This window comes from Melozone crissalis, unplaced genomic scaffold, assembly GCF_028551555.1.
Source record: "Melozone crissalis strain CALT ecotype California unplaced genomic scaffold, PUWL_Pcris_2 ptg000041l_1, whole genome shotgun sequence".
Classification (NCBI taxonomy): Eukaryota; Metazoa; Chordata; class Aves; order Passeriformes; family Passerellidae; genus Melozone; species Melozone crissalis.
This window is the reverse complement of record NW_026535819.1, coordinates 3,696,020-3,716,836: the sequence shown is the minus strand read 5'-3', so window position 1 is coordinate 3,716,836 and position 20,817 is coordinate 3,696,020. Positions and strand designations below refer to the sequence as shown.

At 53.8% G+C, this 20,817-nt stretch overlaps 1 protein-coding gene across 1 annotated transcript; it reads left to right on the top strand.

Annotated features, from left to right (window-relative positions):
• Positions 1-4,799: 4,799 nt before the first annotated feature.
• DBH (dopamine beta-hydroxylase) lies at positions 4,800-19,897 on the top strand. Its single transcript, XM_054284391.1, has 12 exons — positions 4,800-5,177; positions 7,166-7,312; positions 8,531-8,788; positions 10,321-10,497; positions 11,163-11,265; positions 12,409-12,575; positions 13,903-14,046; positions 14,130-14,168; positions 15,266-15,325; positions 15,989-16,116; positions 16,540-16,699; positions 19,423-19,897. Exons 1-12 carry the CDS (start codon positions 4,800-4,802, stop codon positions 19,555-19,557), a joined length of 1,896 nt encoding a protein of 631 aa, XP_054140366.1. The 3' UTR covers positions 19,558-19,897.
• The last annotated feature ends 920 nt before the right edge of the window (positions 19,898-20,817 follow it).

The following is a 20,817-nucleotide window of genomic DNA, read 5'->3' as shown; positions in this document are numbered from 1 at the left end:
GCAGAGCGAGGCTGGAGCAGAGTTGATCCTGCCTGGAGCATCTTTTGCGGGGACACGTGAAACTGTGTTCCAATGCGTGGAGATGGTTATTGCAAAGCCACTTTATTTCTGGTGTTGTTATTGGCAGGGGAGTGGGAGTGCAATACAATTTTAGCCACCCTGATGTCTCTGTGTCCCTTGCATCCCACCTCCATTCTAGAGCAGCTTTTTCCTCACATTACACGATCCTTTCGACTGTACAAAAGGGACTTTTTGCACCTGAAATTGTTAAAAATTGAGCTGGTCCTGCAGAGCAGGGTCAGGAGTGGGCAGTCCTGGGAGAGTTGATGGCTGTGTGTCCCCATCACCACCAGCACCCCTGGCCCCAGCAGGAAGCAGGATTTCCTTGCATATGGCAGGAGCAGGGGATGACCAAGACCTGTGTGAGGCTCAGTGAGGATGAACTTGCTCTTGGAGAAGGATTCCAGCCCAGCCCTCAGGCATGAGCAGAGCAGGAGCAGCCCAGCCAGCAGCACCTTTTTGTTCATTTAAAACCATCCCACTGAAGATCAGGGTGAGTCTCCAGAGCTGCTGGGTCAGAGACCACCCCCTCAGATAAACTCCACATCCCAAAGCTCACTCAGACCTCTCCCACCTCCCACTGGCACTATCCCCTGGATCACACAACGCCTCATAAACACACCCAGAGAACACTTTTGTCTCTTCCTGTCCTTTTCAGATATTTTGGGTATTTGTGGCAATCTCTCCTGTTTATATAACAAAGCCACAGCCCAGTGTTTGTGACACCATATCCATGGAAACCCTAATATAGCATGCACAGGCGAGGAGATCTCATTAGGTGCCTCAGATGCGGCAGCACTGGGGAGGTAATTTCTCTGGGATGCTCTGCTGGGAAGGGGTCTGGCTGCTCACCCAGCCTGGAGCACCTGGCAGGGCACTACCACCTCCCAAAGAACAAATAATGGCAATATTTGGGTAATTTTGGCCTTTCTCCTGCTGCCCCATCAGCGGCTCACCGTGGCTTAGCCCACACACCCACCTTTGGCTCTGCAGATCTGTGGGTGCATGGCTGGAGCAGGGGGAGGCAGAAGGGATGGAGCTTCTCAGTCAGGGCAGTGCTGTCCTCACCCTCAGTGCCAGAGCAGGAGCAGAGTCTGAGCTGTAAAGAGCAGCTCAGGTCCAGTTCTGTCCCTAATTTGGGGTGAGTGGCTCAGTGGGGAGGTCTGAGGCTGCTTCCCCTTTGGATGTGAGGCAAAAGTTTTCTTCCACAATGTAAACCAAAAAAAAAATCTGCTCCTGAGGAAGGCAAAACATGTTGGGAGAAAGCAAGAAACTGGAACAAGCAGAGGCTTGGCAAGGGGGATGTTACAGCATTTGTGCTGTAAGGCACAAACTCAGGGCAAGGAGGAAGGAATGGCTCTTCACACCCATCCCTGCTGGATCAGGGATGATCCAGCATCCCATCCATCCCTGGATCACTGTCACCTCCAAGTGTCCAGGACCATTCCCACCCATTCCTGTTGGATCACTGTCACCTCCAAGTATCCAGGACCATTCCCACCCATCCCTGCTGGATCAGTCACCTCCAAGTGTCCTGTCCTGGCTGGCACATGTCACATCTGTGAGTTAAACCAGCCCAAGCTGCTGTCACATGTGAAAGTTCCCTGCAGAATCTCTCAGCTCGCTGTAGCCCAGGTGACACAGGGGCACTAAAGCTACTTTAGAGAGGGCAGACACCCACCTGTACCCCTGCTGGGCAATTGAAACTCAGATTGGCAGGGCACAAAAAACCCCAATGAGCAGGCTGCAGATCCCTCCTGATTCCTTATGGCAACAGGAGTGGGCAAAGAGATCCTTTGGGAAGGATGATAAACAATCCTCCCCACCTTGGGGTGTGATGGAACACATCCTGTGGGTCGTGGGGCTGCTCCACAGCTCTGATCTGCTGGCTCAGGGCTGGATTTAGCCAGAGGAACGGCCCACATTGACCCCTGCAGGATCACCAAAGCCTGAGCATCCCCCCGTGTGCCAGCCCAGCTTTGCCCTGCTCACACACGGCTCCAGCCCGAGTCAGGCACTGCCCAACCTCATCAGCACCCAGAAAAATTCCCATCCTGGGGCTGGGCAGGGCTGTGGAGAGCAGAGCCCCGGGGCACAGAGAGCGGGAGCAGACAGAGAGCTTCCCTTCCGTCCCCTCCCCTCCCTGCCCTTGCCCAAATCGAATTTCCATTTCTGTGAGCGAGGCAATGGATTATAGCTCGGGGGGCTCTGCCTGCTCCAGCCCCTAATTCGGAGCATCAATTGTGTTAAAGCCGTACCTGTGAGCAGCCTTTGTTCCCCGGCTCCCTGCCGGGCTCTGGAAGGCACCGCTGGCCACCAGGTGCTGAGTGGGGATGGAAAACCATGGAATTTTGTCACCAGGAGGGTTTGGGTGTGGGCTCAGCACCTCCCGGTGCGGGCTCAGCATCCAGCCCTGCCCTGGGGCTCACAGCCCGCTCCAGGTGTTCCTGGGCATCTTTCCTGCTTTTCTGTCTGCAGAGGGGCATGAGGGGTGTGGGGACACCCCAGTCCCATCTCCAGCACTGTCCTGCCGGCCTTCCCTTCCTCAGGAGCTCCCACACGGGCACGAAGTGGCTGCTTTGCCCCAGAGGACAGGGCAGGACCCACAGCTCCCACCCCCCCACAGCCCTCCCGTGGGACGCTGCTCCCAAATGAGTTTCCCAGTCGGGAAACTCTGGCGTTTGTACATCTCCATGAAGTCTTAAAATAAACACTCCCAGCAATGAGTGGAAAGCTGGATCCTCACTCCTCGCCTGGATTTATGAGCCACGACTCAGGAGAAACTGAAGGAGGGGGGCAGTGGGAGAGATGTACATAATTTTTTTTCTCTCTTCAAATAAATTCTCAGCGCTTATCTGCAAAGTTCAGCTGTTTTCAAGCTGACCTGCCCGTGTTCTGCTGTTCCACTGCAAATTCCTCCTGTACAGGAGAGCTCAGGAGCTGCACTTGCACACACCAGCAACCTGGGGTTTCATCTCTGATGGAGGGAGGCAGAACTTGTTAGCTGAGGGCCCCTCCTGCACCCCGTGAGGATCGCTTTGCCTTCCTGCCATGCTTGGCAGCTCAGCATCTTCTCTTTACAATGAGGAAACAGAGCCAAGAGAGGAGGACAAGTGGGTGAATCTGCTTGGAGGGGATCAGGGATGGGCAAGGACAAAAATCTGTTCTATGGGGCCTTTGTAAGGCAGCCATTTGTGTAACGCTCGAGTACCAGGGCTGGGGGATGAGGGACATCCATCTGATGCCTTTGGTGTGTCCTGGAGCGTCAGGAAAAGGGGAAAATGCTGCATCCTCCATGGCTGGGGTGAGGTGCAGATGCAGGAGCAGCTCCAGTGAGCAGAACCTCAGAGATGCCACGCTGGGAGCATCCCCAGGCAGCTCCAGCATCCTCCTGCTATCCAGGCGTGCTTTTAAGGCTTTTCAGCAGCTGATGTGGGACTGGGCTGTGCTCTGGAGTCACTGGGGGAGGGATGGGGCTGAGGGACGCTCCTCTGGGAGAGCTCAGCTCTCCATCCCTCCCTGTGCTTGGCCTTTTGCCTGCTGGGGCTGACTGAGAGAGCAAACCCTGCGAGCAGCAGGTCACCCGGCAAGGAGAGAAGAGACGGCCGGGATCAATTGACGCATTCCTGAGTAATGGTTGTGTCTTAGGACGGTGAAACCTCCTCGGGTTTAACGTGGAGATGCTCGCATTGATGACTCATTAAAACGCCGAGCTGAATCCATTTCCTCTCCTTAGCCAGGGCTGGGGGAGGCGGATCTGCCCCTGTGACATTGCTGCAAGGAGCAGGAGGAAAGCCGAGCCTCGAGGGGACCCGAGGGAACCCCACCAATAAATAAATTAATAAAATTAATAAATGAATAAAACATTTTTATTACTAAATTAATAAAACAATGCCACCGGCTCACAGGATAAAGCCAGGCAATGTGTGTGTGTGCGTGTGTGTGTGCGCATCAAAGAGCTCCAGGCAGTTCATTATAATTCCAATTAACGTGGGAACGGTAATAATTGAAAGAGAATCCATCAGATTTTAAACAAATGGGAAGCGGGACGGGGAGAGGCTAAAGGTGTCTTTAAACTTTAAACTGAGCCCAAGTCCCGGCTGCTACAAAGAAATAACAAATATTGAATATATCCAGGGGTCTAGGCAGGTGGGAGCTTCAGTGGGTACAAAACCGGGTGGGAGAGGAGCTGGGTTTGAAAGGGCCAGAATTAAATCCCATAAAGCCCAAAAAGGAGAGGAGAAAGGAGAGGAGACACCTCTTTTCTTGCTGTCTGAGGGAAATCAGCATTTCTTCTGGTACTGAGCTTTGCAGGGAAAATATTTCAATCCCTGTCAGTATTATTTAATGCCTGGCAGCTCAGACAAGGCTCAGGGTGCTTTGTTCTCCTGTCTGGCCACCTTTGGGGTGATCCCAGGCTGGGCTGTGTGGACACCCAGGCCAAAGGCACCAGCAGCAGTGCAGAGCCTTGTCTACAAGGGCTCAGCCAGAGCAGCCTGTGAGCAACCAGCCCTTCCCAGCCACTAAAGAAGATTTAAGAGCGAATCACATCAGCCCAGTCAAACCCAATTGCTATTGATAATGTCCATGTGCAATTAGAGCCAATTAAGGGGAGACAGCAGATGACAAGTGTTTGGCCAGGAGCTGACGGGGGTCAATACACCAGCCCAATTTCCCAACAGCTAAATGCAATTAAGGACTATCACTTACCCAGCTTGCCCAGGAGGGCCAGCACATAAATGGGCACACCAGGTGCTGGGTGCTGTCCTGGCAGGATGCAGAGCTCCAGGAGCAAGCCCTGCTCCTGCCCCAGCCTCAAGCTGAGGGAGGTGGCATCCATGTACTTCACCCTGGTGGCAGCGTTCCTGGTCATTCTGGTGGTGGCCCTGCAGGGCTCGGTGCCTCGCCAGAGTGATTTCCCTTACAAGGTGCCCCTGGATCCCCAAGGGCTGCTGGAGCTCTCCTGGAATGTCAGCTACCCCGAGCAAGCTGTGAATTTTCAGCTGCTCATCAAGGAACTGCACTTTGGGCTCCTCTTTGGGATGTCGGACAGGGGAGAGTTTGAGAACGCGGACCTGGCCGTGCTCTGGAGCGATGGGCACAACTCCTACTTTGGGGTGAGTCACCTGAGTGTTGCATGGCTGCTTTTGGGGCTCCCTCTCTGGCTATGCAGCTCTCTGAATCGGGCTGGTGGTTTGGTAGAGTGGGGTACAGGGCACAGTGCTCAGGGTCCAGAAGGTCTCAGGGGTTTCTACCCCAGATCGGATCCACACAGTGGGTTTGGTATGGGGATTAACCCAAAAGAGGAAAGAACAAACACAGCAAGGCAGAGGGAGCCAGGAGTTGGGTGTCTCTGATGTGTTCAGCTGCAAAGACACACACATCAACACCCCGCTTCACTCGTGTGCTGCTGCCAGCCACATTAAAAATTAACCACAGTTCCCATTAATGGCTCTGAGATGGGGCAAAAGTCACCAGGCAGAGGCTGCTCCTGCCAGCAGGAGGAACCCAGCTGAGAGCTGCATCCAGAGGGATCAATGGGATAACAGGGCAGCCTGGGGTGCTGTCAGAAATTAAAGGTGCAAATGTATTTGGGAAAACTGATTTCCAGTTGTGTTGTTTGTTGTTGTCGCTGCAAACTCCATCCTTCCTGCCACTGTCTGTTTGTTGTGTTTCTGTCTGGGTGGTTTTCCCAGCCCTATCCCCAGCCCACCACATCAGGCTGATTGTGATTGTGCTTGGCTGCAGAAAGAAATTCCCATTTTTGCCTTTGTGAGGCTTTCCATTAAGTTAAATTTTACCTCTCTGCTTACTTCAAATTAACCATAAAACACATTCTTTCGCAATCAGCCGCAATGTGATCCGCAGTGCAACAAAAGCATGAAAAGAAGGCTTTATTATCTGAGCTCTTTTCCTGCTAATTACCAGCCTTTCAGGGTCTGTGGTGGGCCAAATGCTCCAGGATTTCACAGCATCATGTAAAGAAAACATAAAGGATCATTTCTAACCTGCCTTCCTGAGCTCACCCAAAGACAAACAGAAACGCCCGGCAGCGCTCGGGTTTTCTCTTTCACTTGGTGCTGAACAGCATCCTGCAAGGAGATCTCTGTAAATCTCTCCAGCCCTGCTTTTCTCTCCCCCAGCAGCTTTTCTTCTGGATAAGTGTGTTGGCTGTTAAAGAGATCCACATTTGTTCAGCCCCCCATGTTCTATGAGATTAACTTGCGCTCCATATTCCTATGAAATCAAATGTCATGAGAGCTCCATGGAGCTGATTTCCCTCTCCCCCTCTAAGGACAATATGTTCTGGAAATATGACTCTATAGCTCTGGCTGACATGATGCCAAATTGCTTTATCCTTTTTCTTCTGGTTTTTCCTCCCAAGATAAGAGAACCAGTGTGCACACAGCCAGCTACTTCCTGGGTGCCTTTTCTGAGTAAACAGGAGACCCACAGGAGAAACAAAAGATCAAAGAAACAACCCTGATCAAATCCAAATTATCCCAGGATTTTACACTCCAAGCCTTCAAACCCTGAGGCACAGGAATACCCTGCTGCTTTGCTTCTTGGGGTGGCTTTGTCACCATCCTCTACAACAAGCAGTATTTAGGAGGCCATGGTGGGCTGCCAGAACAATCTGGCCACAAAAAAATTAAGGATTTTGCAGAAAATCTTTAGCCCAACAAGGGTCTAATCTTAAACCAAGGGAGGTTTGTGCCAAGGGTTTTGGAGAGCCCAGCTCTCCCTTCCACAGGGTCCCCCCAAGACAAACACACCCAAAATCCAGCACAGACCAACACAACACCTTCACATGTCCCTGGGGGCTTTCCTTCCTCCCTTCCCCACCTTTCCCCACTCACATCTCAGCTTGTAAAGATCTTTCTGCAGACTGTTAGTGCTGGCTCAGGTGTTTCCCAGGTCTGAGCATCAGGGTTCCTGCAGCAGAGGCCATTCCAGCATGGATCTGCCCAGGAGGTGCTGGAGGTGGGCATGGAGAAAAGCACAGGCATCCTGCAGCTCTGGGGTGCTGAGGGTGCACAGAAGGAGGACCTGTGGCACCTCTGGAGGCACCTCCTGGCTGAGCAGGCCGCTCTCTCTTTCACAGGATGCCTGGAGTGATGCCAAGGGGCAGCTCCACATGGATTCCCAGCAGGACTACCAGCTCCTCGGGGCTCGCAGGGCTCCTGAGGGGCTCTACCTGCTCTTCAGAAGAGCCTTCAGCACCTGTGACCCCAAGGACTACCTGATAGAGGTATGGCATCGCTCTCACCCTGCTGTGGCACCCCCAGCCCCATCTCAGCCCTGTTTGGGCACAGCATCAGGTGTTGGTGCTGTGTGAGGCACAAAGGAAGTGAGCTACAGATGTCAGCCCTGGCCCATGAGTAATGTTTGGCACCATCTATTCACAAGCCCTTCAAAAGCTCTCTCAAGTGTAGCTTTTAGCTCGTTTGCATCATCAGCTCCTGTTGAACATGCTTTGGGTCTATATAAATCCTTCCTGCATCACTCTGCTTGACAGTCTGGAGCCAACTGTTGGGAGTGTCACGAAGAGGGGTTGGTGTACCAACAGCAGGCAAACAGGAGGGTGGTGACAGGAGATGGGACAAAGGGACAGCAAAGAGAGGTGCTGCTCTGTGCTCGGTGGTGTCTCCCTGGCTCTGCACCCACCACTCCTCTCCGAGCTGGGATTTGGGATAAACCCTCCTGTCAGACAGCTCAGAGGCTCAGCTACAGGCCCTGGAATAAGTGCAAGGCTCATCTCACATGAAAGCCTTTGTGGGCAGGATATTTTAGAGCCAACGTGGGCACAGAGTGTCCTCGAGTTTTTGCTGCTGGTGCTCAAAAGCTTCTCTTGTGGTGAGAAGTGTCTGCCGTCTGCCAAAACACTGAGGGCCCTGGAGGGAACAATCTGTGTGTGAGAGCCACAAAAACACTTGCTGGTCTTTATTCTCTGATCCTGCAGGAAAAGATTGTTCTCTTTTTCCTTCCTCCCTTATCTCCTGTCCAGAGCTCTCAGTGTTCTTGTTTGCAGCAGACTTTCAGCAGAGCTTCTTGTGGTACCTTCCACCTGAAAAGAAGCTGAAAGAAAAAGGGAGGACGTGAGGGAGAAGTTTTGCTCCTCCTGTTACCCCCAGGCTATTGCTGGGCTGCAGGGCAGGATGAGCCCTGCACTGATGGGCTTGTCCCAGCCTGGAGCTCATGAGGGGCTTGAAAGGGGCAAAGAGGATGTGTCACCTTTTTTGGAATTGATGGGGAACCTGCTAGGGAGCCCTCAGTGACCACATCAGCCAGAGAAACACCCTGAGATGTAGAGCTTTCCTGGGACAGCACAGCACAGTGAGCTGCTGGTACAGCCAGGGTGGGGTCACAGACCCATTTCTGGGTTCATGCCACCAGTGCTGGTGCTGATGGTCCCTGCAGCTCCTGTTCAGCATGAAAACCCCACAGGTATGTTCTGCTCTGGCTTCAGGATGGCACCGTGCACCTGATCTACGGCATCCTGGAGAAACCAGTGCATTCCCTGCAAGCCATCAACGTCTCTGCCCTCCACGGGGGGCTGCAGAGGGTGCAGCTGCTCAAACCCAACATCAGCATCCCTCAGCTGCCCAGAGACATGCAGACCATGGAGATAACAGCCCCAGATGTGGTCATTCCCAGCCAGGAGACGACCTACTGGTGTTACATGGCAGAGCTCCCCGAGGGCTTCCCCAAGCACCACATTATCATGGTAAGAGGCAGGAGAAGAGGGTTGCTTTCCCCAGGGTGGGTCAGAAATTGTGTTCACATCCTGCAAATTGCATGTCACAGGGAGGCTTTCAGGCCCTGACATCCAAATGTGGTCCCAAAACCTCTTCCAGGTCCAGCCCAGCAATCAGTAGCATCCTCTTGTCTCCTAGTGTCTCAGCAGGAGAGGACCAGGTAATGTTTTCCCACCTGGCACATCCAGCACGTTCCAGGGCAGGCTCAGGGCTGACTCCCTGGAGAAGGAACAGACCCACAGCAGGATTTTGGCACACATGAGGAGCATAAAACCACAGGAAACAAAGGAACAGGGCTGATGAGAGCAGGGCAGAGCCAACCAGGATGGGAACTGGCATCTAAAAGATGAGGCATAGTCCGAAAAAAGAGAGTTGCAGACGTAAATGCAACTTGTGGGCACTGCCAGATGTGTTGCTTGGGCCATCTCCTGCAGAGGAGAGGCAGAAACCTGCTGGCAACCCCGAGGAAAGGATGGGAGAGCACCCAGCAGGTGTGGGGGTGGCTCAGGAGGTGACCTGGCACATCCAGAATCAAAAGCACACCAGGGGGATGAGGTGATCCTGCAGACACTCGAGCTGCAGTGAGCACTTGGTGATTTCGAGGGGAGAGACGATGCTAAGGGAGGCTCAGAAGGAGGATTTTCTCTCTGACAGATGGTGTGAAGTGAATCATCTGTGTGTAAGTAAGAAGTGTGTAACTCCTGATACCTTCCCGCTGCTGCAGATCACTGTGCAGCTGGCACTTCTAGCCAGAGACGTTCCTCAGCCTTGAGTCACTCTCTCTACCCCAAATCCTCCTCCCCATGCCCCAGGCAGCTGCAGGACACAAACAAAACCCAAGGGCTGCAGGCAGAGCTACAACAACAACACAGCCAGGACTCTCTGTAGGAAAAAGCAACATCCCCAGGGCCACCTTTACCTCTGGTCATCACAAAACTGACCAAGGTCTTCTGCTGATCCCCATCTCTTGCTGGAGAAAGGATGAGCTGCTTCTCTGTGGGTTCTGGTAGGCTCTGGGTTGGTCCCTAAGCCAGCCAAGAAATTAAATATTTCCACAACTGACCTAAATGCTCCTTGGGCACTACTAACATGTTGTTTCCCCTTTGATGTAACCAGGGGCTTAACTCTGCCATAACCAAAATATGAGGTGAATGCTATTGGCCATTGGTGTCTCATGGCCTGAACAACCTTCCCTCCCCATCCTGTGGCAGAAACTGGTACCAGGTCACAGATACTCCTGCCCTGGCACCTTGTGGAGCCTGCAGGGTTCAGGGATGGGCTCTCAGAGTGTCCTCTCACCCTGGAGATCGGGCCTGTTTAACTCTGCCATAACCAGAATATGAGGGGAAAGTTCTTGGCCCTCATTGCCTCATGGCCTGAGCAACCTGTGGCAGAAACTGGTACCAGGTCACAGATACTCCTGCCCTGGCCTCTCATGGAGCCTGCAGGCCCCAGGGATGGGCTCTCAGTGTCTCTTCTTCTCCTTGGGCCTGCCTTGCAGTACGAGCCGGTGGTCACGGCGGGTAACGAGGCCCTGGTGCACCACATGGAGGTTTTCCAGTGCGCGGCCGACTTCGACAGCTTCCCCCACTACAACGGGCCCTGCGACTCCAAGATGAAGCCAGAGCGCCTCAACTACTGCAGGCACGTGCTGGCAGCCTGGGCCATGGGGGCACAGGTGGGTGTGACAAGGGACACGTCCCCCTGGGTGACAACCAGGCCCTGCTGCCTCCCAAACCATCCTGGTGCCGCTTTGGGGGCTGCCCTCACCCTGGGCTCTGCTGGGGTTTGGCTTCAGCCCTGGCTGAGCTTCCCAGCCCCTCCTGGATGTGTTGGATTTCCTACTTGTCCCCAGTTCTCTCCTCTTTGGTGCCATAAATCAGTGGGGTGGGACACTGGAAAAACTCCCCAGGGAATGGTCATGGCCTCGAGCCTGAGGGAGCTCAAGGAGGTTTTTGGACAACACTTGTGGGATTCCTGGGGCTGTCCTGTGCAGGGCCTAAAGTTGGATTTTGATGATCCTTTTGTGGGTCCCTTCCAGCTCAGGGATTCCTGGGGCTGTCCTGTGCAGGATTTTGGATTTTGATGATCCTCATGGGTCCCTTCCAGCTCAGGGTATTTTATGATTTTACGACAACACTCAGGTGTTGTGCCACTGCACGTGGAATGAGAGAAGCTTTTGGAAGCAAGGGCAGCTCTCCAAGCACAACTGAGGGCATAAGTCATGTCCCTCAGCCCGTGGTGTGAGTCAGGATTGCACCCACACATTCCCTCAGGCTTTCCAGCCTTGTTCCCAGGAAAGCCACCCTGCTGCTCCCCTAACACCCTCCCTTCTGCTTCCAGGCTTTCTATTACCCTGAAGAAGCAGGTCTTGCCTTTGGTGGCCCAGGCTCCTCCAGATATTTGCGTCTGGAGATCCATTACCACAATCCCCTGGTGTTCAAAGGTGAGGGGCTGCCCTGAATGCTGCTTTACCTTTGTGACCATGGCAGGAGAGCTGGGGAAATTCCAGGGAAGCATTGCCACCTTCTGGGGAGGCCTCTGGCCCAAACCACGGCCCTGTGCTCAACTTTGTGGAGAGCTGATGGTGCAGATCTGTCCCTGCAGGAAGAATACATTAACCCCCCAGCATGCTGCTGCTTTTCTGGTCTCAGCAAAGCCATCCTCACTGAAGTGCATGCCCAGAGGTGGGGAAGGATGCTTGGGAAAGGAGCCTGCAGGCAGAAAATTGCCCCCACAGAGTTCCTGTGGCAAGGATGTGATCCAGGGCAACACCAGGGTTCAGCTGGGCTCTCTCAGGAGTAACCCCAATTTCCACACAAGGTGGTGGGGCTGGGTGTGAGCCCAGAGCAGGAGTGAGAGCAGTGCCAAGGCACCAGAGAGACCAGGCTGCCTGGGGAGGGGGGGATGTGGATGTTGATTCCTGTTCTCCTGCTTCGATAACATTGTCAGGAGACACATTGGAAAAAAAAGAAGGATTCCAAACAACCCAGTTTCTTCATTAACATAAAAACAAGCAGCTTCTTGACTACCCAAGGATATTTTTAGGAGGCCAGAGCATATGTACTGTGGATCAATCATAGCACATTCGGCAACTTGAGAAGAAACACGGCTATAAATACAGAGTTCACATCTTCCATCATTCATCTGCTTTTGCCTGTTAACCAATAGTGTCTCCCCCGTTATTCTTATCCCTGGGTGGGCTCCAGCCTGGAGACAGCGAGCTCAGAGCTGCCCTGAACCCCTGCTGACCTATTGACCCTGCTCTTTCCCTTTGGCATTTTGGGATTTAAGAAGCTGCAGTGAGCCCCATTCCTGAGGGAGTCCTCCAAAGCACCCCATGCTCTGTCCTCCTGCTTTGGGCTCTCCAAAGGCACCCTTACCCTGCTGTCCTGGGACAGTGCCCTCACCAGGGAGCCAGGTGCATCTGGGGACACTCAGTGAAGATTTCCACAAAAATCTGTAGGATTTAAAACAATTTCAAACAGAGGAAGGAAGCTGGGAGTGAGAGGCTCCCCACAGCATGTCCTTGTCTTTCACCTGTTGGCCTTGTCCCTGCAGTGACTTGTCCTTGTCCCCTGGCCCCCAGGTCGCCGTGACTCCTCGGGGATCAGGCTGTACTACACGGCCACCCTTCGTCCCTACGATGCTGGGATCATGGAGCTGGGCTTGGTGTACACCCCAGTGATGGCCATTCCCCCTGGAGAGGACAGCTTCATCCTCACAGGATACTGCACAGATAAATGCACCCAGTTGGTGAGTGCCTGTCCCCTCCATCCCATCTGCACCTCAGAGGAGAAAGATTACCTGTAGCTTTTCCTTGGCTCCAGGCAGCACCAATTTCCAGGCTGCCAATTTGAAGTTTTAAACTCACCGTGAGGAAAGAAAAATCAGCTGTGTACAATAAACAGAGAGCAGCTGGTTGGGATGTGCTGGATCCCCCTGGAAGCAGCTCTCCTGGGGAGCCATCTGCTCCAGCTCCCCTGGGTACCATTCCCATAAAGCTCACTGCCGAGCTGGCCGTGTCCCAGTGGTGCTTTCCCTCACAGGGCTGGGAAAATTGGCTCCTGCTCCTGGGGAGCTTGCCAAGAGCTCCCTCAAAGATGGTTCCAAAGGGCCCACCTTGCTTTCTCAGGGAAGATTTGCTGTGTGTTTTTGTAGGGCTTACCCATAAGGAATCTCTTGTGCCACCACCAAGGACGGCAGGGAGGGAAGCTGGATGTGCCCCAGCAGCTCCTGCTGCCCTGGAGTGTTGCTTTGGCAGCAGTGAGGGTTTGTCCCTCTGCAAGGAGCTCACTGAGCTGCTTCTCCAGGGGTACAGCAATCCCCTAAACACCGTGTGAGAGCCAGAACAGGGACAGCCAGTTCCCAGCACACAGCCAGGGATGTGAGGGAGGGGATGTGAGAGGGGACATCTCGGGTTTTGTGTTGCTGAGATGGCTCCTGAGGTATTAAAAGTCGTTTTTCCCAGCCCTGTGACCGAAGAAGAAGTCGAGATTCCTTGGCTCTGGTTTTCAAGGTTGTTTATTTTCCTCTTATCTGTTCCATTCTTTCTCTGACCTGCTGAGCTCTGTCCAGCAGGTCGGGTCGTGGCACAGTCCCTGCCCTTTGGGGTGGTGTTAGCTTTTTATACTAGGAACTACGTGTGCCTTATTTACGATAATTTTCCAATACCTATCACCTATGTTGGACAGTCTGTCTCTACTCTAAACCAATCCAAAAGTGCCACCATCCCAGCAGAAGATGGAGGACAAGAACAAGAAGAAGGACAAGACACACCCAGATTCCTCCATCTTGCCTCTTGAGCCCCCATTCTAAATCCCCAAAATTCTACTTTTTTACCCTGTAACAAGTTCACTATCATTCCACCCAGACTCTTGTAGCCTCACACAAAGTTGGTAATTGTTTCCATGGGCTAAAATGGAAGCACAGGTGTTTTTGACTCCGTGCCAAGGTCTCTGATCCCCCTGCCAGGGTCTGGAGTCCTCCAGGGCAGTCAGAGGAATGTCCTGGGTTCTGACAGGGACAGGGGTCCCACGGGGGCTTGAGCTGTCCCTCCTTCCTTCCTTCCTTCCTTCCCCAGGCTCTGCCCTCTGCTGGCATCCGCATCTTCGCCTCACAGCTGCACACACACCTGGCAGGCAGGAAAGTGGTGACGGTGCTGGCCCGGCACGGCAGGGAGAGGCAGGTTGTGAACGCTGACAGCCACTACAGCCCTCACTTCCAGGTACAGGGGCTGCAGGGGGCACGGCTGGGTGTCCCCCCTGGGCACAGTGCCACTCTGATGTGTGCCCTTCTCTCCCCTCTCAGGAGATCCGCATGCTGAAGGAGGTGGTCTCTGTTTTCCCGGTGAGTTGCTCCAAAAAATGTTCCAAACAGCACAACCTGAGTCCCCTGCCTCCTTCCATCCCCTCATCCCATCTGGGGACTCCCAGGGGGGCTGGAGGGAGGGTTCCTGGGTCATTTGTGCCATCTCCACGCAGATACTTTGGGGACAACCAGGACCTCTCTCATATGGCCCAGAATTGGTGTGTGGGCAGGCAGGAGCTAAATGAGGCTCCTGATTTAGCTGGGCTTTGTCTGGCAGAGGGAGGCTCCTCGGGGGGTGAGCATGAGCCATGGTGCTGCCCTCTGGCCTTACTTGATGGGAGGAGAGGAAGAGATTCAGCATCAGAGTGGGAGTGGGTGGGAAAACAGAAAACAGCAGTGGAACCTGCCCCAGGGCTCCTGAGATGGGGAAGGACCTGACTGCAAGGCTGGGGGCAGCTCCTGGAGCTGCTCAAAGCCCTCAGCACCCACTGGAGCCGTGCCTGGGGCTGCTCCTGAGCTGCTCAAAGCCCTCAGCACCCACTGGAGCCGTGCCTGGGGCTGCTCCTGAGCTGCTCAAAGCACTCAGCACCCACTGAAGCCATGCCTAGGGCTGCTCCTGAGCTGCTCAAAGCACTCAGCACCCACTGAAGCCATGCCTAGGGCTGCTCCTGAGCTGCTCAAAGCCCTCAGCACCCACTGGAGCCGTGCCCAGGGCTGCTCCTGAGCTGCTCAAAGCCCTCAGCACCCACTGGAGCCGTGCCCAGGGCTGCTCCTGAGCTGCTCAAAGCACTCAGCACCCACTGGAGCCATGCCCAGAGCTGTGCCCTGGGGTGTCCCCATGGTCCCCAGCACTGGCTGTGGCAGGGAGGCTGTTATGCCATCAAGTCAACTCCTCTTTTGGCACTTCAAGCTCTTGCCTAAGTGCAATTTTAAGGTGTTTTCAACCCCGCAGAAATCCTTAAAAAGCGAGGAAAGCAGGAAACACCATCCCTGGGATGCAGCCCTGGGGAATCTCCTCAGGGGATGCAGTTTTAGCAAGGACTCCTGTGGGGTTGCAGGCTCCTGGTATGGGGAGCAGAGATTCCCATGTGGAACACAGCCCAATCCCTAAATTTTCCTGTGTTTGAACCTCCCAGGGTGATGAACTCATCACCACCTGCACATACAACACTGAGGATCGGAGCAGAGCCACCGTGGTGAGTGCAGGGGCAGCTTTGGGGGCAACCCAGGGTGGGTTGGGGGCACCCCCAGAGTGGGCACCTGCATGAAACCAGGCTGAACCCCAGCCAGAAGCCAAAGGAGGGTGGGAAGAAGGGAACTCACAAGGCTCTGCTGCCTGCAGCGGGGATGTGAAGGTGCTAATTGTGAAGTAGCATGTGTCGCTGTAATTCCCATCACAAACTGTTCCACCAGGGATTAATTGTAATTAAAGAGAAGTGGCATTTTTTGACAGTGCATGTTATTTCCTTACATAGGCAGTGGGAAAAAATATAAAAGAGCCTGTCAGAGGTACCATCAACAGGGACAAGGCTAAATATAGCAGAGGGATTATAGGAAATCTGCATTTTAATGTAAACCACACGGTCTAGCCTGGAAGTCTGTCCTTGCACAGAGGGCAGACAAGCAGAGAGCTGGCCATGCCGTGCACCTGAAGGGGTGTGAATACCTATTTCTATCTCCATCTCTATTTTATCTTTATGTGTCTAGAGATCCAGGTCTAGATCTAGAGAGAGATTTTAGGTATAGATGCATGTGAGTGTTGAGTGAGCTCTCTGCCCCCCCTGCCCTCCCTGCCCCTGTACAGCCCCAGCAGGGCACAGCCATGCCCCACTTCCATCACCTTCCTGCCTGTGCCACAGGGAGGCTTTGGCATCCTGGAGGAGATGTGTGTGAACTACGTGCACTACTACCCCCAGACCCAGCTGGAGCTGTGCAAAAGCGCTGTGGATCCAGGCTACCTGCACCGGTACTTCAACCTTGTCAACAGGTAAAGAGCCCTGCACAGGGGGGCTTAGGGCACAGGGAGCACTGGTACAACAGCCAAACCCAGGGTTTGGAGGATGGCTTCCCACTAGGAAGGGAGGGAGGGACTTTTCAGCAAGAGTCAGTGTGTGGCTGAGTGCATAAATGCAAAATATTCCTTATAACCCGAGGCAGAAATTCAAGGATCCACGCCAGGGGAGGAGGCTGCAGCCCATCCACCCATGAGGAGAGGGAGATGCTGACCTTGCACAGGGTGTCCTACCCACGGGCTGCTCCCAAACTCTGCCCTGCTGGCTGCTGCAGGCTGTCCCTGTGCCCAGCGCTGCCCTCAGAGCCATCCCAGGGTCAGGCAGGGAGGAATTGGTCACATCCAGCTCTGGAAGGCCACAGCACTGCTGTGCTTCAGCCTGGCCTTTCTCCTGCCCAGGTTCAACGATGAGGAGGTCTGCATGTGCCCACAGGTGTCTGTCCCTCAGCAGTTTTACTCCATCCCCTGGAACACCTTCAACAGGGATGTGCTGAAATCCCTCTATGGCTTTGCTCCCATCTCCGTGCACTGCAACAAATCCTCTGCTGTCCGGTTCCCGGTAGGTACAGCCTCACTCCCAGAGATTCCTTGCACAATTCCCACATGTAAGGTTGGGTCTGTGATGCTCAGGACACATCCAAACCCAGCAGGCTCAGGGCAGGGGGCTGGAGCTGCCTGCAAATCCCTGGTATCAGCAGGACACAGAGCCCAGCCCAGCCCTGGGCTTAGCCAATACATCAGGAGCCCACCATGGATGCTCCCAGCCAGATCCAATTAGGAGATGCATTTGCATAAAGTGATTTAGAGGCTGCTTTTGCTGACTGTTAAAGTAGGGCCAGATCCAAGGAGAAACGTGAGGTGGTTTTTAGGGTTTTGGCAAAACCCCCCAGGTCCCAGCAGAGCGAGCTCATTACACACAGCATCTGTGCATCTTCCAAAGATGGTGATCCAGCAAAATGTGAAGGATAAAGGACTGGGAGGTCTTGGAAATAAAACCAGGCCCAGAGATAAGGACATGATGATGATGGTGGTGAAGATTTAAAACCAATGCTGGCATCAGCTTCCAACACCATTTATCAGTGCAATAAATTTGGATGATACCTTGTGCCTGGATCCAGTGCTACCCACTGCAGCACAGGAGCATCCTAAGGGATGCAGGGATGACTATCAGCTTTCTGCCACTGTAAATCCCCTTTAGCAAACTTTCACTCTGGGGTAGGCAGAAACCTTTTCAGTTCCCTGGAACTGGACACCAGGCACCTCTCAGAGCTTTGCTGCAGGGGCAGAAGTGGTGCAGAAGTTTTGTGCAGCAGCAGAGTTATGAATTAAACCTCTTAATTTATGACTCAGACAACTCCCTTGATTTCAGAGAGGTCTTGGGGCTGTCAGGAAGGGCCTTGAGCAGACCAGAGCCGGTGCTGGTACAAAGTGGGTCAGAGCATCACAGTGAGGGCGAAGGAGCCTCTGCTCCTCTGGTGTTTCAGAGCGAGCCCGACTTGGAGACATCTCATTTATTCCATGCTGTTTCTGCCAAGAGAAAAGCACCAGCTTCTAATTAGGCTCATGTTTTTGCAGTTCAGTGATCCCAAATCTGATGATTTCTGGAAGGAACTGAGTGCTGTTAATTACTGAGCCAAACCTCAAGGTAACACTTGTGAGCGGCAGCGGGGACGGTGCCGTCCCCAAGTTCCCCTGCACCCACAGGGGCTGGCAGTAAACTCTGTTCAGGTTTCAACTTGAAAGCACTGAAAACAACAACTATCAAGACACTCCACTTGCCTTTGATCTCTCCAAAAAGCAGGTTCAGGGATGTATCAGCAGGGCAGACGCCGCAGCAGATGGGCTCAGGGCTGGAGCTGAGCCCTGGAGCAGGAGCACCCTAAGGATGCTTAACTGCTCCCCTAAGCCATAAGGGCACAGGAAAGGAGTTGTTCCTCCAGCTGGTGCTCCCCTGCAAAGCTGTCCCCTCTCTGGTCACTCCCCACGAGCTTTGCAAAGGTCCCTCCATCCCACTCCATCTTTCCCCAGGGTTTTCCCGGTGCCGGTGCCAGCTCTGGCCCATTTTGCTTGACATACCGGCAGAAATTTCAGCTGAAAACAAAAATTCCACTTTCATCTCGCTGATGACTCACGGCTCTACCTCTCCTCTCCAGACCTCCCTCCTCCTGCTCACGCTGTGGCTCAGCCTCTCGCTGACATTTCCGCACGAACACGCAGCTGGCAGCCCAGCCAGAGCATCGCCACCCTGAGCTGAGCCCCCCGTGCCCCCCCAGCCCCTGCCCACCTCTCCACAGCCACCAGGCCATGCCCACATCACGTCTGAGCTGGATCCTGCTCGGCAGGCTCAGGGCTGGGCACTGCCTGCACCTGGCAGGTTGTTCTTTGGAGAGAGCATCCCCAAGACAAATGGATGCGCAGAGTGGGGGGATTTGTCCTGGCTGTGGTCACCGTGAGCTCTGATGGCTGTGACAGCCCTTCCATGGCACCTCAGCCAGGCTGCTGCATCCCTCCGGCTCCACAGGCACATCCCTGCTGGAAATTCCTGCTTTTCCAGAGCATGGTGGGCCTGTGGCACTCCCTGGTTTGAGCTGTCTCCACCTGACTTGGCAGGTAACACTTTTTGGGGTGGAAACTCCCCAGCTGGGGTGGATTTGTGGAACACCTCAGACATTTGTGCCGCTCAGGAGATGTGTAGGTGCTTCTGCAGTAGGAATAATTAGTGATGTCTCGTGAGAAAACACCCTGATTTGGGCTAAAAACCCACTTCAGACGTGAAAACTCGTTCCATTTCTCCAAGCAGACAGAAACACCAAACCTCCAACATCTTCTTCACTTTCTGGGGGAATGTTTTCACTTGCTGTGTGACCGTGTTCACAGGGGTCTTAGGATGAGGGAAGAGACAAAGATAGGACTCCATGTTTCAGAAGGCTGATTTATTATTTTATGATATATATTACATTAAAACTATGCTAAAAGAATAGGGGAAAGGATTTCATCAGAAGGCCAGCTAAGAATAGAAAAAGAAAGAATGATAACAAAAGCTTGTGTCTTGGACAGAGAGTCTAATCTAGCTGACTGTGATTGGCCATTAATTAGAAAAAACCAACATGGACCAATCACAGATCCCCCTGTTGCATTCCACAGCAGCAGATAAACATTGTTTACATTTTGTTCCTGAGGCCTCTCAGCTTCTCAGCAGGAAAAATCCTAAGGAAAGGATTTTTCATGAGAGATGTCTGTGACACTGCCGTGCTCTCAGGGTGCTGCTGCCCTCTCTTGCAGGGCCAGTGGGAGAAGCAGCCCCTGCCCAGCATCACCGAGAGGCTGCGGGAGCCCAGCCCTCACTGCCCGCCCTCCCCGGGGGCTCAGCCCGCTGCTCCCGTCCCCCTGCACCTGGGACAGCTCCGGAGGGACTGACACCCTGCCTGCCACCCAGCAGGAGCATCATCGAGGGGAGCATCCCTGCCACACAGCCATGCCTGGCCCTGCCTCGAGAGGGGATTCAGCTCATCAGGCAGGGTTCAGCAAAGCCCTCCGCGGATGGGAAGAGCTATATTTAGTGTGTCATTAGCAATGCTGGCTCTGAGTAATGCTGCTTCCCACCCCCGGAATAATAACGGCGAGGTTTGCTATTGTGCAGCCCCAGGGAGGGGGGAAGGAGCTTGTTTGCCTGCGGGGAAACTGAGGCACGGAGCAAAGGGATGTGTGGGAGCAGCACAAAAGCCTTGCTGGTGTCCCACGGTCCTGCCTAGCTCAGGATGGCTCCACAGGTGCTCCCTCATGCTGGCAGCTGTGGCAGGGATGGAGGGATGGATGGAAGGAGGGAGGGATGCAGGGGTGCCACAACACCCACCCAGCCCTCCCCTCCCTCCCCACTCCTCCACGCTCTGGATTGTTCCTCTCGATGCCACCAGATGCCAATGGCTGGGAACAAAGGACACCTCTGGGATGGGGTTTGGAAAAGGGGAGGGGAGGAGGGGGAATGACAAATCTTTTGTCAGGAAAAAATTGCTCCATTAAATATCTAAATGTAAAATAAATTGCTTTTTGCTGTTGAGCTCTGAATGGAGAACATGCAGGAGGAGCAGAGGAGAGGCTGGAGGTGTGGAGGTGGAGGAGAGTCCATGTCCATCCCAGCCCTGGGACAGGTGGGATCCAGGCCAGGTGGCCCCCAAATTTCCTTCCCAGCCACCTTGGGTGTAAGAGAAACCCCAGGTCAGAGCACTGCACATCAGAAAAGGCTTTTAAAGCAAAACCTGATCTTCCAGGCACAGAGTGATGCCTGGCTTGGCAGGGAGGCAGAATGCTCCTTCCCTCAGAACAGGACCACAGCCACCCCCTCCCCTGCCCTCCACCCTGCCAGAGGCAGGGCAGTCACCTCCTATTCAAGTGAAAAATTCATCTCAATCTTGGTTTTTAATGTTTTCAGTAAAACCAAAGCATTTCAGAGTTCACGCTCTTGCCCGTGGCGCTCGTGGCACGAGGGCAAGGAATTGAAATCAGCTCTAAAGAGGCTGTGACCCAAACAAACCTAGTCAAGGGAGGAAAAGGGGAGAGCAGGGAGTGAGATTATTTCTTCAGGCGGGTGAAAGCTCCAGCAGACAGCCCAGAGAGGGGAGCAGAGCAAGGGATGGTGATGGGGAGTGCTGATCCTTCCCTGCAGCACAGGCTGTGTGC

Excerpts from the sequence above, each read along its gene's own strand:
- DBH (XM_054284391.1), top strand. The coding sequence starts at position 4,800 with ATGGGCACACCAGGTGCTGGGTGCTGTCCTGGCAGGATGCAGAGCTCC. Across the intron at positions 15,326-15,988 it reads ATCGGAGCAGAGCCACCGTG|GGAGGCTTTGGCATCCTGGA; the intron begins GTGAGTGCAGGG and ends CCTGTGCCACAG. Across the intron at positions 16,700-19,422 it reads CCTCTGCTGTCCGGTTCCCG|GGCCAGTGGGAGAAGCAGCC; the intron begins GTAGGTACAGCC and ends CCTCTCTTGCAG.